Source organism: Falco rusticolus, chromosome 8 (assembly GCF_015220075.1).
Source record: "Falco rusticolus isolate bFalRus1 chromosome 8, bFalRus1.pri, whole genome shotgun sequence".
NCBI lineage: Eukaryota > Metazoa > Chordata > Aves > Falconiformes > Falconidae > Falco > Falco rusticolus.
This window is the reverse complement of record NC_051194.1, coordinates 19174784-19191271: the sequence shown is the minus strand read 5'-3', so window position 1 is coordinate 19191271 and position 16488 is coordinate 19174784. Positions and strand designations below refer to the sequence as shown.

Here is a 16488-nt window from a genome sequence, read left to right as displayed (position 1 = left end):
TTCATCTGGCTGGTTCTTCCACAAGCAGCCAAGTGACATGAACAAACTGGTTGTGTGTGGGTCTGTGTCCTGGTTGGTTATGTTTTTTTTAAGTGGCAGGGCTTTATTTGTCACAGGCAGGTAATGGCAGGCCGAGGTGTACAGAGATGCTGTGGCTAGTGTGGTTCCTGGAAGTTCTGAGGAACGCGTGGCTAAGGACATGCACGTTCACAGCAGCTGCTGCTCCCAAGAACTGTTTGTGCCATCTGGGTGTGTTTTCTGTGCAAAGCTGTGTGCTTCGTTCTGTCACAGCATAACCCTACTCCTCTCTGTATGTGAGTTTGGTAATGGCAGGGAGCATTTGGCTGGGCATCTCCTGGGAATAATTTCCTTTACAAAACTTGCTTGTAGAGGTGACTTCTGTCCTGAATTTCCCTCTGCTGCTGCTCCTGTCAAAAGTGGTCCCCTGTATGAAATGAGTTTGAACAAGAGAAGGAATTTCCCAGCAAAGCAAGCTGGGTATTTCAGGTGCTGAAAGGAAATGTCCTTAAGTGAAACACTGGAAATCATCCTCTGTGGAAGCTTTTCCTGTCCCTGAAACCACAGCCAGATGTTCTGCAGCAGAGCCGGGGCAGCCTAGGACAGCGCTGCTGCGCGTGGGGGCTGCTGCTCGTGTGCTCTTGCCTCTGTTCTGGGCTCGCTGTGCCGTCAGGGCCAAGGCGATGGATCATCATCTCGCAGCCTCCAGGGTCCTGAATCATTGATCAGGGTTGGCCTTTGCTTCTTCAATGAATTATTTTCCCTGTCACGGTTTAAATACATCTTTCATAGATGTTCTTTATTTTTTAATGCACTGTTCTTAGCTCCTCCTTTATAAGCTAAATTATTGAACTGGGGAGGGAGAAGTGAAATCAGGTGATGTGTGTCATGCTGAAAACAGTTTCTTGCTGTGAAAAACTGCCAGGAAGGCAGGAGATGCAGCAGCTGGGCTGTTGTGTTGTGAAAAGGAGTGACTCCTGTCCAGCAGAGTTAGCTGCTGCCGTCCCACCGCTAGGAAGGTATCTGTCAGCACCTGGAGAAAGGAGGTTTTGGGGTTCATTGCCTGCTGTCACTGTCCTTGTAGGCTGATACTCATTTAGGAAGCCTGTAGCCCCAGCAGTGCAGTAGCTCTGGAATAAATTGCTGGTCTGTAGGATAGTAATTAAGAAGTTTTGCACATGTTCTTTGGGGGAAAAAGGTGACCAAGCCATGTTTGTGCTGCGTGCTTCCACCTGTATGCGTCCTCTCGCCATGTCCTCTGCAGATGGGAGCAGGTCTGTGCAAGTCGCGGCCTCCCTGGGCTCTGGAAGTCAGACTGCCTCAAACCCACAACATTCCCTAACACAAACAGGACTGGGATAGTAGATTCCAGCATCACTGCTCCTGCCTGACTGTAATGGGGGAGGGAAGGCCGACATGTCAGTCGGGTGCAGGGTATCTGCAATGGCTTCTTTTCCTTTCCTGAAAGCGTTTTCCCCCAGCCCAGAGCACTGCAGCATGCCATGTTAGGGGAGCGTGGCTGGTGAGGACTGGGACCTACTGGGCTTCCTGGGGGATCGCAGCACTGCACAGGAGGAAAGTGAGATGGAGCCTCTCCCCATCCTCCGCCAGACAGTGGCTGTCAGTGCACTGCGAAGGCACGGCTCCTTTTTAAAACCCCTCTCCAAGTAGCACGGCAGCGTATTGAAGAAGTTCTCTCCAATTCAGTGGCTGTGTCCCCGTCGCTGCTCTCGGCTCCCTCCTCATTCCCACGGAGCTGTGCCGGCTGTTGGAGACAGGCGCTGCTCGGCATCTGTGTCAGCCAGCCAGCGGGAGAGCTGCGGGGGGAACTGATGGCAGCGTCTGTCGCATCGGGAAGGCTGGAGCAGAAAGTGCCATGGCAAAGTGGGTGCGTCGCACTGGGAGACAGTAACTGGGATGCTTAGCAGGTGCTTTCTGGAGTCCAGTCCCTGGGTTGAATTGGAAGGGCAGGATTGCCAGGGAAGCACGGGGTGACTTGTGTGTACGCTGTCCCTGTCCTATCAGGCACATAAACTTCCATCTCAGCAGATCATCTCCTAAAGCCTGGCATAATCCAGTGTCTTACTGTACCGAGGAGGATTATAAAGGGCTGTGTGGGACCAGATGCATGTGGAAAAAATATCTAAGTGTTGAAATTGGTATTTGCTCAGCCTCAGGAAAACAGAACTTTAAATCCAACCAGGTAGTTCAGAAATTCACGGCATCTCCCTGGCATGACCCTGTTGATAGAAAAAAGCAGCTTCAGGCTGAGTCCCAGACCAGTCTCTGCTCAGGTGACTGTGCTGCCCAGCTGTGCCCAGCTCCCAGCAGGGCTTCACTGCTGCCTTACTGGGGCGTGCTGGGCCGGGGAGCCAAGAGGCAGTGCAGGAGGGAGAGGAGTCTGCAGTGGGCTTGGGGGGCAGGGCACAGCTTGGAGGCCAGGCTGCCCTGGGCAGGGCAGTGGTGACAAGGCTGACGGCAAACACCAGGGCTGGTATGTCCCAGGGAGGCAGACTGGGGCTGGAGGGACACCTCGTCCATGAACCCCCACAGCATCCAGCTGGTGCCTGCACAACATCACCAGCAGAGCATCACCTCGGGGGTGGGGCGGGAGGGGGCAACCTCCCTGCTACCGCTTCATAAAAGAAAAAAGTAAATGGCTTCAGCATCGTTTCATGCCCCGGTCCCAGCCAGTCCTGCTTCAGGCACTGCCAGAGGCAGAACCAGCAGGCACTCCCCAGGCCATGGCGCTCCCAGCCCCGCTGCCTGGCGCCTTTGGGGCCAAAAAAGCCGGTTGTGGCCTTCAATACGCTGCCGTGCTACTTGGAGAGGGGTTTTAAAAAGGAGCCGTGCCTTCGCAGTGCACTGACAGCCACTGTCTGGCGAAGGATGGGGAGAGGCTCCATCTCACTTTCCTCCTGTGCAGTGCTGCAATCCCCCAGGAAGCCCAGTAGGTCCCAGTTCTCACCAGGCCCGGGCGGGGAGGCTGGGGCTGTGTTTGCTGTTTATCTGCAGTTCTTGAACCCATGCTCAGACACGCAGAGGTGGGTCGCCCCCCACTGCCCCGCTGTCCTGCCGAGTGGCAGCACCAAGGGGGGGCCTGCCAGCCTGTCACCCCGGAGCGGGGCTGCCGGGCCAAACCCCCTCAAATGGTGCGTTAATAGGAGAGGCCCCAGCCCCGGGGTGCTGCAGGGGCACACGGGGAGCCCTGCTGCCCCAGCCAAGCCACTGCTGTGCCGGGCACGGGCTGGCGTGAGCCCCCCCCCGCTCGCCCGGGCCCCGGGGGGCGCTGCAGGAGGTTGCCCCCCGCCGAGCCAAGCTGCGGCCCTACAGGGCACGGGGCCCCCACCCGCCGGGCAGCCCGGTGCTGGCTTATCTCCCCGGTGCAGGACAGGGCCGCAGGGGCACCACCCCCCCGCCAGCCGGGTCCCCTCCACCCCGCGCCCCAGGTCTCTGGCCGCCCCTGAACCCGGCCGCTCTCGCTGCCCGCCTCGGGACGTGGGGACCCGGAGCAGCGCCCCGAGCACAGGCTGAGGCCTCTGCAGACAAGGCCGGCAGGAAGGTGACTTTTCCAGGGAAAGGATAACCCTGCGGCTCCGTAAGTGCACCCTCGCCCCCCGCCCAGCTCGGCTCCCCCCGGCGTGACCCGGACGGGCCGGGGGGGCCTCGGTGGCTCCGAGAACGCCCCGGCCGTGCTGAGGGGCGGCGGCCGCCCGGGGACCGGAGATCCCGCCCGTGAGGGCCCGTCTGGCGCTGCTGGGAGCGGCTGGCCCGGGGGCACAGGTTCCGCTGCCCGCCCCGGCGGGCTGCCGGGGGCACAGCGGGTGGCATGGGCTGTAACAGAGGTGGCCCGCTGCCCGGGGGGGCGCACAGGCGGTCTGGAGGGTGACACCGCCCGGTAGGTGGGTGTGACACAGACGCCAACCGCAGGGCCCGGGGAAGGGGGGGATGGTCCGGCGGGGGGGGGGGGGGGGGGGGGGGGGGGGGGGGGCGGGCCCTGAGACGCTGCGGGCAGCCAGGGCCGCCGCAAACCCTGCCCCGGGCCACGCCGCGGCCGCGGGCCCTTTAAGCGCGCCCGGGCTCTGCCTCGCAGCTCTCGCGAGATCCGCCGTGCCGCCCCGCCCCGGCCCCGCCGAGCGCCGCGGCCGGGCCGGGGCGGGCCGCGGACTACGCGACCCATAGCGCCCCGCGCGGAGCGGCGGCCAATAGCGGCGTGGAAAGAGGGCGGTGAGGGGCCGTCAGCCGGCCTATGGTGTGGCGCTCCGCTCCCGCGCGGGCGGGGCGGACGGCCGCCCCCCGCCCCGGTCCCCCGGAAGTGATGTCACAGGCCCCATGTGAGCCGATTGCAACACATGCAGCGCGGAGAGGGGGAGCGCGAGCAGCCGGTGTCCGACGTCAGCGCCGCCGCCAGCCGCGCGCCGCCGGGGGGGACCGGGCCTGAGGTGAGGGAGCGGCGGGCGGGCGGCGGCGGCGGCGGGGCCGGGCCGGGCCGGGCCGCGCCGGGGCGGGGGTTTAACCGCTGTGTCTGTGCCGCCGGCCCGCCGCAGGCCGCCGCAGCCGCAGCAGGAGGAGGAGGAGGAGGAGGAGGAGGGAGAAGATGGCGGACGATCCCAGCGCTGCCGACCGCAACGTGGAGATCTGGAAGATCAAGAAGCTCATCAAGAGCCTGGAGGCGGCCCGCGGGTGAGCGGCGGGGCCTGCGCCGCCTCAGGGGCGGCCGCGGCGGGAGGGCGGGCCGGTGGGCAGCGGGGCCGGCCGCCCCGGGGGTGTTGGGGCGGGGAGGGGGGTCCCGGCCGGAGCGGGGGCCCTGCCGCCCGGGCCCGGGCCTGCCGCCGCGGGGGCGGAGGGAGGCGAGGCGAGGCGCAGCCCCGTCCCGGCGGCCCCGTCCCCGGTGCCCTTTTGTCTGGCCGCGTGGTGAGGCGGAGGGTCCCTGTGGCCACCTGGGGCCCGGGGCTGGCGGAGCAAAGTGGGGCTGGGGTCCTGCGGGGAGGGCCGCGTCCCCCCCAGGGGCACCGGGAAGTCTCCGGCGCGGAAAGGAAGCGTGGCCGTGCGGGAGCGGGACAGCGCCCGCCGCTGAGCTGCCCGCTGGCCTCGGCCCGGTGGCGGCCCGGCAGCCGCTGCCCCCCGCCCCCGCAGCGGGTGAGCTGCCCCCGGCCGCCGCTGCGGGGGTGTCACAGGTGTGTGCCCCCGGCCCCGCGCTGGCTGCCGAGCTCCACGTGGGCCCGGCCTGGCCGTGCCCCCGGCCGCCCCGTGCCAGCTGGCACCGGGGAGCGGCGGATTCCAGCGGGAGTAGACTGCTCCGCTGCCCCCCGTGCAGGCTTGGGCCCCTCCCAAGGGACCAGCTGGCCCGGGGAAGGCAGCAGGGTGAGGGCAGGGAGGCAGGGGCCGAGGCAGCCCTTCCTGCTTTACTTCTCATATTGACACCTATTTGCTCTTTCTCACCCCTTCACCTTCCAGCGAAAGCGCTCTGCCCCATTTCCCTGAAAGCACGCTCTTCCGGAGCTTGGATAGTGTTCCCTTTAAAGTCTCTAATCCTGCTTATATCAGCCTTGCACTTTGATTTCTTTTTTTCCCCACTAGAAGTTAGACTTCTGGATGTTCTTACAGCCAACAGTGACATGGTGCCTGTTTCCATGGCTAACTCAGCAGCTGCTTGTTGTACTGGTCAGGAACCCACTCTGGCTTGAGTAACAGAAAGAGCTACAGGTTCTAGAGCTGTGAAATAGCGAAGAAGGTGTGTGTCTCGGTGTGCAATGCAATAAAATAAAAATGAAGGGTGACTCCTTAGCTACCCTTGCGGCTCCAGTTTCCATAGGTTCATCTGAACCACTGTTACTCTAGCTGGGGCACCGCTGGCACCATTCTGTGTCCACCCAAAAGGCAGGTTGCCTTTGGACAGCTCGCGTAAGCAGAGCTGCCATCTTGTTCTTTCTTTAGTGCTCGTGCTTGTTCTTGTGTGTAGAGTAGGCCAGGGGAATCGTTCAGCTGAAAAGTAACCCAGGCAGGATGGCAATGAGGAGGAGAACACAAGCCACAGGTCTCCCTAAATTTTTTTTAAAATCTGATTTATAATGTTGCTGGGCAAGGGATGAGGTTGTGGGAAAACAAAGTGGGGAGCCAGGGTTGTCCTTCCCTGCAGCAGAGTGGACTTTGACTGCCAAAGCTGATCATTTGGCTGTGCCTTCGCACAGCCTTGACAGCATGTGTTGTACTTATGGGGAGGTCCCAGCAAGCATGGGAGCGCGTAAATGACTTCTGCTGTGAAGCTGAAAGGGCTTTGGGAGCTACAGGCACCCATTGCAGCTTGTAAAAACAGCTATTGGTCTCTGCAACAGAGCCAAGGGAGGCTGGGGTGTGTTTTGGAAATGTACAGTTAGCATTTTGGCGCTCTCTGATTCAAAATGTGGTAGCGTAAGCATGTCTACCTTTAGCGGCAGCAGCTCTTATGTTGCTTGGAACAGATGAATGTTGTAGAGGACAAGATTAAAACTGGTATTGGAGAGCTCCTGGGGGAGCTGAGGCTGAAGGGCTAGCTTGGAGCGGGTGGCTGTTAGGGGTAACAGCTTCCTGGGGCCACAGCCCAACTGTCTTCCCTCTTTTCCCTATCGGTGATCCCTGGCACATCTCTACTTTGTGGTAAAGGTGCTGCAAGCGCAAGAAAGTGCTTGTAGAGGTTTAGTTGAGCCCTCTGGATCCAGCATCTCTCCTAGTTGTCGTGATACTGCTGTTCCTTAATACGTGTGCTAGCTGCTTAAACCGCCACCTGACGAAGGCCGCTGATGCTAGCAATCCTTCAGTAAGCAAGCTTATGCTGGTTATGTGTAAATGTGTGTTGTGCTTCCATGGAGTCCTAGCTAAAACTATCCTACTGAGTTTGGGCCTAGTAAGGGGAAGAGATGCTACAGCTTTTGCCACCAGAAGCTTTCGGCTTCAGGCACAAGAGGTGTGAGGCAGTGAAACAGGCTTTTCCGGCCTTTGGGAGAGTCACTTCCTCTTCCTGTGAAGTAGGAAGACCTGTTCTGGGGTGGGTTAGGGGGCAAAGCCTTTAAATAGGGTGATGTAGAGAGCTAGGGACTCCTTGGCGTCTCCACCTTCCCTTACTCATATACTCCTAACAGTGACCCAGCAGCAGTGTCCCAGTTTCATGTGCTGGTTGTTCCTGCAGTGGATCAAAGGGACGGGAAACAGAGGAAGCTGGAGCTAGGCGTTCGATTCATATGTGGTGGTTGGGGCACTTCTGCTGTTACCCAGCTATTTTGGTAAAATCTCAATGAAATCTGCAGAATGTTATCAAAATGTTAAGCAAGCAGGAGAGCAAGGAAGTTCTTTTATCGTGTCTGGGATAGGTGAGGTAAGTGGCAGTATTTGCTCAGAAAACCGAGGGAGAAGGATCACAGCTTCAGCTTCACCAGAAGGTGATGGGTTAGAGGCCATCGAGGGTAAGGCTGCTTCTGAAACTTTAAGGTAACATTCTAGCAAGAAAGTCCTGTGTTATTTTTCCGGCCTTGCTTAGGGAAGCTGGCTTTCTCACTCATCTGGGAAATAAAAAAAATGCAACCTAATTATTGAAACTCTCAAACCCACCTCAAAACCCTGTGTTTGCTGGCAGGGAGTAGAAGGAGCTTTTGTCAGTATCTTGCTGCTTAAAGCCGAAGTGTCTGTTATCTCCTCCTAGCTCTTCCAAAGTTGAGTTGCAAACTGTCTGATACTGTACAAAGCGAATGAGTTGGTCTTTCTGATTTAGTGAGAAAGGAAGGGGGGGGGGGGGGGTGTATGTGGTATCTGCAGAGTATGTATGTATGAGAGCAAATGGGGCATGAGTTCTGCACTACAGGCAATTAACCTTTCTAGCCAGAAGAAGATGAGGGTAAAAGGCTGCTGGTGAGCCAGCCCTTGTGAGAAGTCTAGCCTTGTCATTCATCTCTGGTAGCTTGGAGTGCTCAGACTTTCATCAAGCCTTTCTGCTTCTCCCTTACAAAGCGATTCTGCTTCCAGGCCACCGTTAGTTTTTGTAAAAGAGAGACTTGGTGCTAGACTGTGCCCCCTAGAAGTTGCAGCCATGTCTTTTGATGTGGATGTTGCAGCAGCTCAAGTACAAGTGGTATGAGCCACTATGTTTTTCCCTTGTCCTCTCTCTTGGGGCTTTTCTGCTGTTGCTTCGTCCAGTTTTCCAGTGTCAGTGTTAAACTGACAATCACTCTTTGTTCCTTTGGTCTTTGCAGTTCTGAATAGTTAGCAGGGCTATGGTCAGTTTTTTCTGCTAATCTAAGCTGTAAATGCTTGGCAAAATTGAGTATCAGCAACCACTAGCAGTCTCCTTGCAGGCTTAGGCCTGAGATGTCACATCTCAATCACATTTGGAAAACTTCTGAAAGTCTTGGATACAAGGGTTTTCGTCCTGCAAACAGCTTTGCTCGGAAACTATTTACCAATACCTCTCACCTCCGCTGCCAGATGGACTTTCTGACCCTGAGAGCACAGCAAGTGCTGATGCAGGGTGTGGAGCTGCATTAATAATGGTCAAACCTTCATGAACCTGCTCCCTTGAGACATCATCTCTCCTGCCTTGGACTTGCTCTTTCAGAGCAGTACCCCTTATTAGTTATTTTACTGAAACAGGCAAAGAGAATGATGTCTTTGAGGGCTCTGTCTGCAAGGACAACTAAGGCTGACAAATAGTGTGTTGAAGAACTTTTTTTTTTTTTTTTCAAACTAAGTATTTGGAAGGTAGGGGGGAACAGGGCATATGCAGGCTTCTCAGCAAATGCAGAAACTAAGTCTTAACAAGTAACTTACTCTGGTTGTGACTGGAAGAAATGTATCAAAGCAGGAGAATGGAGAAACGGCAGGAGAAGGGAAGTCTTGGTGTCTCCGGAGCCATGGGAAAGCAAAGCAGTGCAGTTTCCTGCTAGGGTTTGGATTCTGCCAAGTTGAGACCTCAATCTGCTATATGGGAGAAACCAAACGTGTCACCGGGAAGGACAGAGGCCTGAAAATATGTGGGAATTCCTGTGAAGCGAAACGTATACTAGTTCTTCTTGAAGGGTAGAAGAGCTGACCTGTTGCTTGGACATAAATGATTTGCCCAGCTTGTGTTGCAGAAAGCATCATTTGGAACAGGGTTCTCCTGCAGTTCATCTGGAGCCTTGCTGGTCCTGGCAGAAGAGCCCAACTTTAGAATTAGCCTCAAACTGCTACTCTTTCCCAGCCTGGTGCGACAGGGATGGGAGGCCACTTGCGTGAAGGTGGGTGGTAGGCTGTGCATCTCCACACCTTGTTCTGGGGTCTCCTGGGATGATGCCACTTTGGTGACCAGGCAAGTTGGCAAGGCTGAGACCTGTTGGACAACCTGGTGGTTCTGGAGAGCAAGAAGGTCTTGTCCTGTTCTGCTGTTAGGATGGTGGCCTTTCCAAAAGGGACCTGAAAGCCCACCTTGTGAGTCGACACTACAGCTGTGAATGCTGCGGCAGCGCTAGCTGCTGGGATGCACTTAGGGAATAACTGTGGTCAGTCACAAGCAGATGTCATGTGCAGGTTTGCCTTATTCCTGATTCATCTTGAACAAAGTGCTGGGAAGCTGGCGGTGCAGGGTTGTACTGTGCTGCGTCTGTGAGCTGTATTTCTCTCCTGAATTAGGCAGTGCAAGTAGTCACTGGGAGCATCTGCAGCACTTGACTGTAGATGGCTTTTCTACTGATAGCAGGCACTGTACAGCTTCGTTGTGCTGAAGTTGCAACTGTGCTGGAGTAACTGTTGAACAGTTGAATGTGCTGGAATAGTTGATTCTTTATTCTGGTGTGAATTCTGCTGCTGCACCATATACGCCTGTAAGATACAGTACACCATATATAGTGGTGTACTGTGTCTTACTCGAGCGTAACAATACCACCGTGTCTAGGCAAGCACCAGTATAGCTATCTTGTCTTTAAATGATGTCATACATCAGGAGGAGGATTTGGTGTGGCCTTTCATCACTTTGATTTCTGGATATGCTGCCAGAGATGTGTTGGTTCAGAGGCTCCCTGCCCTGCTCCCAGGCTGGCAGCAGATCTCTTTCCCTACCTCCTTTATCGGGGTCTGTCATTGTGGCCGTGCTTCTGATCTGGGCTCTGGGAAACAGTTTAACCGTTGATACAGGATCTGTTTCTGCAGAACCGAAGGTTTCACCTTAGGACATGGACTATGATGGAGACCTTGAACCGGGCCTGGGTGAGCTGGTCGATCTGTGAAGGGCAGTGCTGTGGCAAGGTACTACTTGGCTTTCCAACTTGTGCTGTGTTAATTGGGTTGCAGGGCTGACATGTCGTGCTAGTGCCAGTCATGGGATAGCCCTGAGGATCTTTTTCCAGCAAGCTGCTGTCTCCAGTGGACCTACCTTTGCTAAAAGTCTTTTGCTTCGCCTGGAATCTGGGCTGGGCCAGCCTTGGGGTAAATAGCTTGTCTTTTACTCTGTGGGGAATGAGAGGCAGATGAGTGGGGCAAGGACTGGAACAGTAGCATCTGCGGGGTGGCACGTGGAATGTTACTGACAAGGAATTCTGTGCTTTGGCTTTATGATCTGTCATTAAAGTGTGGAGTGTTCAGGGAAGAGGTTACGATTTCAGTTCTTACCTAAACCAAATTGCTTCCTCGAAGTAGTGCTTTCTTAGCCCCCTTGTTTTAAGGGTAATTTCTAAAGGAGGTCCATTTCTGTTACAGAGGCAAAGGCTATAATATTAGTACTGCCTTTTGCTTCTGGTAGTGTGAGGAGGAGGAGATGCTGGGAGAGAGGCTGGAATAGAAATAGTAGTCCAGGGCAGAAGTGGTGTCTGAGGGCTCTGTGGCAGGTAATCACATAGGATGTACTGCAGCTGCTTACCTGCTGCTTTCCTGCGCTGACTGTTCGAGTCTCTTCAGGCTGCCAGCCTCCATAGTGCTGGGTTAGAAGCTGAATACTGAGTTCATGTGAGTGGGGCTGATCAGACCTCTCCGGACTAAGGCAGTGTTTAAGAGTTTGTCTTTCAGTGCTGTCAAGGGTGGGTGGTGTGAGAAAGCTGCCCTCTCTCTGCGCCAGGTGGAGAAGACAGCCAAAGCCGGGGGAGAACATCCAAAGGGTTGTTGACATCCTGCTGGTTGCCTGTGTCTAATTCTTGTAAAACATTTCCTGGGCTTTCTCATCTGCCTGCTCTACCTGTTCCTTTTGAATTATAGCAACAATTAGGAAGTGCTGTTTTGAGAGTACACACTAGCAAGTGGCAGAAAATGACCTGATCTGGGAGAGTGGTTACATGTCAGACAGGAACCCTAGTAAGTGGTTTATAGCCCTTGGTAGTTCAGCAGCCTGATACCCGCTTTCACAACTGTGTGAATCATTAGTGAACAGTGTGATTCATACACAGATCATCATTCACATAGAGCTAATGAATGAGCCCCTGACTGCTGAAGATAAATGACGTGGTGGAAGACAGGAATGAGCATTTCAAAAGAGGACAGACTTTTTTGGCTTTGTGGCAATTGGATTTCTTTTTTGCCCCTGTTAGCTACCGATTCCCACGTAGCTCTGAGGCATTAACATCTTAACAAGCAAATCTGGATTTGTTGGTTCAGTCCCTCAGTGTACATCTTGTACCCAACTGGCCCATTAGCATAATGCAACAAGTCTTTTAAACTTGGAGCATTAATAATTGGAGAGGGAGGAGGGAGAGCAGGGGAGCTGTCGCAAAACTAAGCCGGTGAGTCACAAATGTCTGAAGTGCAGAAATGTCTGTTCCACTTACCAGTAATTGGGCATCCGGGCTTTCTGCATGAGGTCAGATGCAGCCAATAAGGCCTGTTCAAAACATGCCTTCACAATTATGTTTTGTGATGTGTTGCCTTTGATCCAAGGATTTCGGAGTGGCATTAATTCACCTTCCCTGTGGGGTGTGCTGTGTCCACTGGTGCTGATTCACTGCTCTTCAGCAACAGGGGATGAAGTCAGCCAGGATCTGCTCCTGGAGCTGCGGAACTGAGTTGGGATCTGGGTGCTGGTGTTGCCTGAGCAGCAGCCGCAGTGTCGGAGCTGGGGACAGGTGGAAGCTCAGAGCATGGAGCTGCTGCCCTTGGCCTCTGCGCAGGTGGTGCCTGGTGGACCAATGGGCAAGGGCTTGCTGTTACCTGCTACTTGTGCAGCCTTCAGACATGCGATACCTGGCCAAATTCTCTGTGGTGTGGAGGAATAGAGGTCTGTGACCTGATTCTTCTTTCACCTCCTTTCTGTCCCTGGGGAGTGATGCATGCTGAGCTCAGGAGGCATATCCTGGCAGCAGGCCCGTGACTGCTGAAGTGGGGAGAGCACTACCTTGCCTGACCCTTGGTGAGACACTAGCCAGGCTTGCCTCTGCTCCTTTGCTGAAGCAGCCATTTGCTGCCTCCCTCTGGGAAGCTTTCCCTTGCTGCTGAAGCAGGGGGTGCACTGAGGAAAGCAGGCTCACTTCTCTTTTCCAGGGTGGGTTCATGCTCTGCTCCCTAGCTTGCACTTGGTAAGCTTGCTTGGCACCTGGGGCTTTGAGAAGGTCAGTGGGTTAGAGTAAGAGGGCAGAATACCTTTCCAGGACAATCTTAATGTCTGTTCAAACTGTGTCTGGTTACACAAAATGCTTTCTGCCGCATTTGCCAGCGTTACAGGAAGATGATGTACAAGATTCCTGTCCAGGGCTCTGGGACAGAACTACAGCGTGAGAGCTTGGCATTGTGTGAGCCATGGTGGCAATAGCTGCATGGCCTCATGCTGTGCAGCAAAGTGATTTTCCTTTGTCCAGGGTGGAGGTGGCATTCAAAGACTTGACGGGGAATTAGCTGTCTGGAGTGTTTCTTGGACTCGGGGGAGGGGGGCTGGCTTTCTCCAATTAATGCTTATGCTGAAAAGTATTCTTGGGGAAAGAATTACTTGGTCTTCTGGCTCTGCAGTCCTCCCTTCCTATCCACCCTGCCCCCACCTTGTGCTTTTTTCTGGGCTTCTGAGGTGGCACTGGATCCAGAGAGGTCATCTCTCTGCTATACTTTTGCTTGGGAACCGGTCTCTTCCACATCTTCATACCCTTCTTTGCATGACCTGGAAACATTTGAGGAGCAACTTGTATTGATGTTGCCTTTTAATAGATGATCCAGAGTTCTGGCGTGTGCTGTGGTGAAATGCAGAATGCCTCTGAGGTGGGAGTTGTGAGGTTCTTGCTGAAACAGTGCTGTAAAATGTACTGCCAACTGCATAGCTTTCAGCTCAACTTTGCGTTAAACTTCAAAGGAGCTAATGGTAGATCCCATTGCCAAGCTAACTGGTGGTGTGTGGTCTGTCTAGGTATCCATGCAGCACTTGTCTCCTGCTCCAGCTGTGCTTTGAGCCCATCATCTGAACAGGGAGTGGGATTTCATCTATTTCTGATGGAGACATCACAAAAAGCTGTTGCTTCTCAAGCGGCAATTATATTGAGGCATGTTGGCTTGTGTTTCTTGCAAAGCATTCAACCAATATTCTCACAGGCAATGCAGTCTTTGGGTAAGCTTCCAGATGACATTGCCTCTGGAAAGTTCTAAAGGGATCCTAGACTCTTAAGATTGTCTCTGCTGTTTCTTAGCAGGCTGACAGGATTTCCAGGAAAAGTTACGTAGCTTTTGCATCTGCTGTCTTCTCTCTAGATTTGGCATCTCAAGTGGACTTGAGCCATTTCCTATTTGATGAAGGCTTTGTCTTATTAAAGGACCTTAAGTCTCTAAAGGGCATGGCTGTGACCTGTTTATGTACTTCACAAGCATAATTCATAAGTTGTAAGAGCATATGCTTAGAACTTCCCTACGGCAAGGTCAGTGCTGTTGCATACAGAGCTTGTATGAATAGGGAGTGTCTAATGGCCTGTGTTTTGTAAGAGAACCTGAACCAGCAGTTTTGTGCTTGCCTATACCAAAGGACACTTACTTTTTATAGTGCTTGATTCAACATCTCTGCTCAGATACAGGATCAAAAAAATGCTCATATATTCTTTACTTGCGTCACTGCTTGTGTGGACTGTGCTCTCCTCTTAGTCCTTCGCTGAAGTACCATATGCCTGCAGTGCTGTGTGGATATTTGCTCAAAGGTAGCTCTCTTCTCCTGGACCTGTGGTATGTGCCTGGTGAAACTCTGCCTTAGGCTAAATAGATATTGCTGGCATCCATCTTGCAGCTGGCTGTGGATGTGTCAGTGATGGAACTGGTCTAGCCATCATATAACTTCAGCAGTCTTGGCTGTCCAGGCAGCTTGGGCTCCTCGGTACATGTAATGCCTGCCCAGTAATCTGCAGTCCTCTTGGATGGAGACCAACAGATGTTACCTTGGGCAGGTAACATCGCTTGAAGCAGTATGTGGCAACAGTTATTTCATAGAAAGCTTCCTAGCTGTGGTACGTGGTTAAGATCAGATTATCTGAAAGCATGTTTGCTCCGTGCTCCTGCCAGTCTCTGGCACAATCACATATAGGCCTTGTGCTGCCCTTGGTTCCTGGGGAAAGCAAAATGCTCATGAAGCTAGTGCACTGTAAAAATATGCTCATTTTGAGTCCGAGGGAATGACTGACCTTCCTTGCCTCTGCATCTCCACATTACACAGTATGCTATTCGTGTAAAATGTTTCATTGTGGAACAACTACAGTTCAGCTGCTGTTTGTGAAGTCTCCTCTGATACCACAGGGTAGGCCAGTAACTGCTATTTATATGGCATGTCTGTTAAATTAACGCTCTCCTTTGCCAGCACATATCCCAGATTCCAGGAGACAGGTTGAGTGACTGTTACTCCTCAGACTTCTGGTGGGGATTGCTCTTGGCTGCCAAGTCAAGCGTAGCTACAGTCAGTGCTCACTGGTTTGGTTTTGTGTGGTACGTGGCCATGCAGGTAGCCGTTTTACTGACATAGTGCTGTGTAAGATGGTAGAAGTCTTTTAGAAAACCATTAGACCAGTTTCTAGTTTCAGCTGAAAGCTGAAGGTCTGAGGATCTGCTCAGCTGTTCCCTTCTGATGGGCAAAAGAGTAGAAACCGAATCCCTGTGGATGAAGATGGTCACCCAGAACAGGAGGCTTAACTGCCAGCTGTAATGAAAACCAGCCATGGGGTGTACTTGGCAGCTTATCTCAAATGTGACACACAGCTCGCTTTGTGCACTGCCCTTCTGCTGTGGTGGTTTCCTCATGCTGAACCATAAAATGTGTCCGCAGTGGGCACCGCTCCTGGTACCAGACATGGCTTGGGACTCCAAACAGCAGTCCAGCTGGTGTGTCTTCTGTGAAATCCTTGCTCTTGCTTCTGGAAAGAACCCAGTGGTTCTCTTCTTGGTCTGCAGGTACCACAGCTGTTGTAAGGCACAGTGAGATCTGTCAGATGATACCTGTTAGGCAGTGCAGGAAGATCTTGCAGGGAAAATGAGCTGCTTGGATGCCGTAATACCTGTTTGCAGGATTACTGGCAAAACTTTCCCCTTCAGCTTTTCAGGGCTAGGTTAGTGATGATTCAGCACCGCACGCACTGCCACTCGCTGTGATAACTTGTTAACATTTGCTCTTGGGCCTCTCTGTGACTGGGAAAGCTGTTTAGTTTGTGGTACAGTTCTCTAAAATTCAAACTGTAGTAACACTGAAGTTTTAATAATAGAACAGGCTGTCCTATCCACCTCAATTTTCTAAAGAAATTGCTGTCTTGAGAGTGCAAAATGTGTTTGTGTGTGTTTGTCCACCCATTCCCCCCAACAGCTGTCTGGCAGGTTGTTGGAGCTCACCTGCAGTGGTTTAGGAGCAAAGTTGGAGCCCTGATCATCATCTTCTATCCTAGAGATACCTAATGCTGTACCTTCCAGGCCATGCTAAAGCTGATCTAATTGCCAATTACTGGCAGGGCTGGCACAGCATGAGTAGTTACCGTAGTACCCACAGTGAAGTGTTTCTACCTTTCCAGAGGTCGGTGCTTAATTGCCCCCTTGTTTCTTTGTAGTGTGTGAACAGGTGCCCTTAATGCTTTCGTTTCCTCCTCTCCAGTCCCTTGTGCAGTGCCACATGTTGTGCTGGCCTGTGGTCCAGGATGCCAGTTACTTGCAAAGCAAATAATCTGGGAGCGTTTCGGGTCCTGATGCACATACTTGCGTTACAGTGGCAGCTATTTGGCTGCTGTGCAGGCACTCCTTAGCCCAGAATAGGGACAGCAACTGTCTCTAGTTGCTTAAAACTCCCCGGCTCAGTTCAGTCTGAAAGCATTAGCTTTCAGCTGATCTAGTGTAATTTGTCTTGGGTACACTAAAACGAGGGAGGGAGCCTCTTGCCAGTGCTGCATTTTGAAATCGGGATCCTTCTGAGCGGAATATAATCCAGAGTGCTTCAGGTCCATCCTTCCTGCAGGAGCGCTGGGGATGATTCAGGGAAGAACCAGCTCATTGCACGTTCGATCACGAGCTGCCAGTGTGTGAGCACTGCCTTAATCTAGATTGATTACTTAA

At 53.5% G+C, this 16488-nt stretch overlaps 1 protein-coding gene across 2 annotated transcripts in view; it reads left to right on the top strand.

Moving 5' to 3' along the window:
• Positions 1 to 4335: 4335 nt before the first annotated feature.
• ETF1 (eukaryotic translation termination factor 1) overlaps positions 4336 to 16488 on the top strand; it is a 28462-nt gene continuing 16309 nt past the window's right edge. The window contains exons 1-2 of one of the 2 annotated variants that reach the window (XM_037397413.1): positions 4336 to 4460; positions 4566 to 4701. In XM_037397413.1, the coding sequence (XP_037253310.1) occupies positions 4616 to 4701 (86 nt within the window). In that variant the 5' untranslated portion in view covers positions 4336 to 4460; positions 4566 to 4615. The remainder of the gene's footprint in view (positions 4461 to 4565; positions 4702 to 16488) is intronic. The other variant, XM_037397414.1, reaches the window with a different exon arrangement.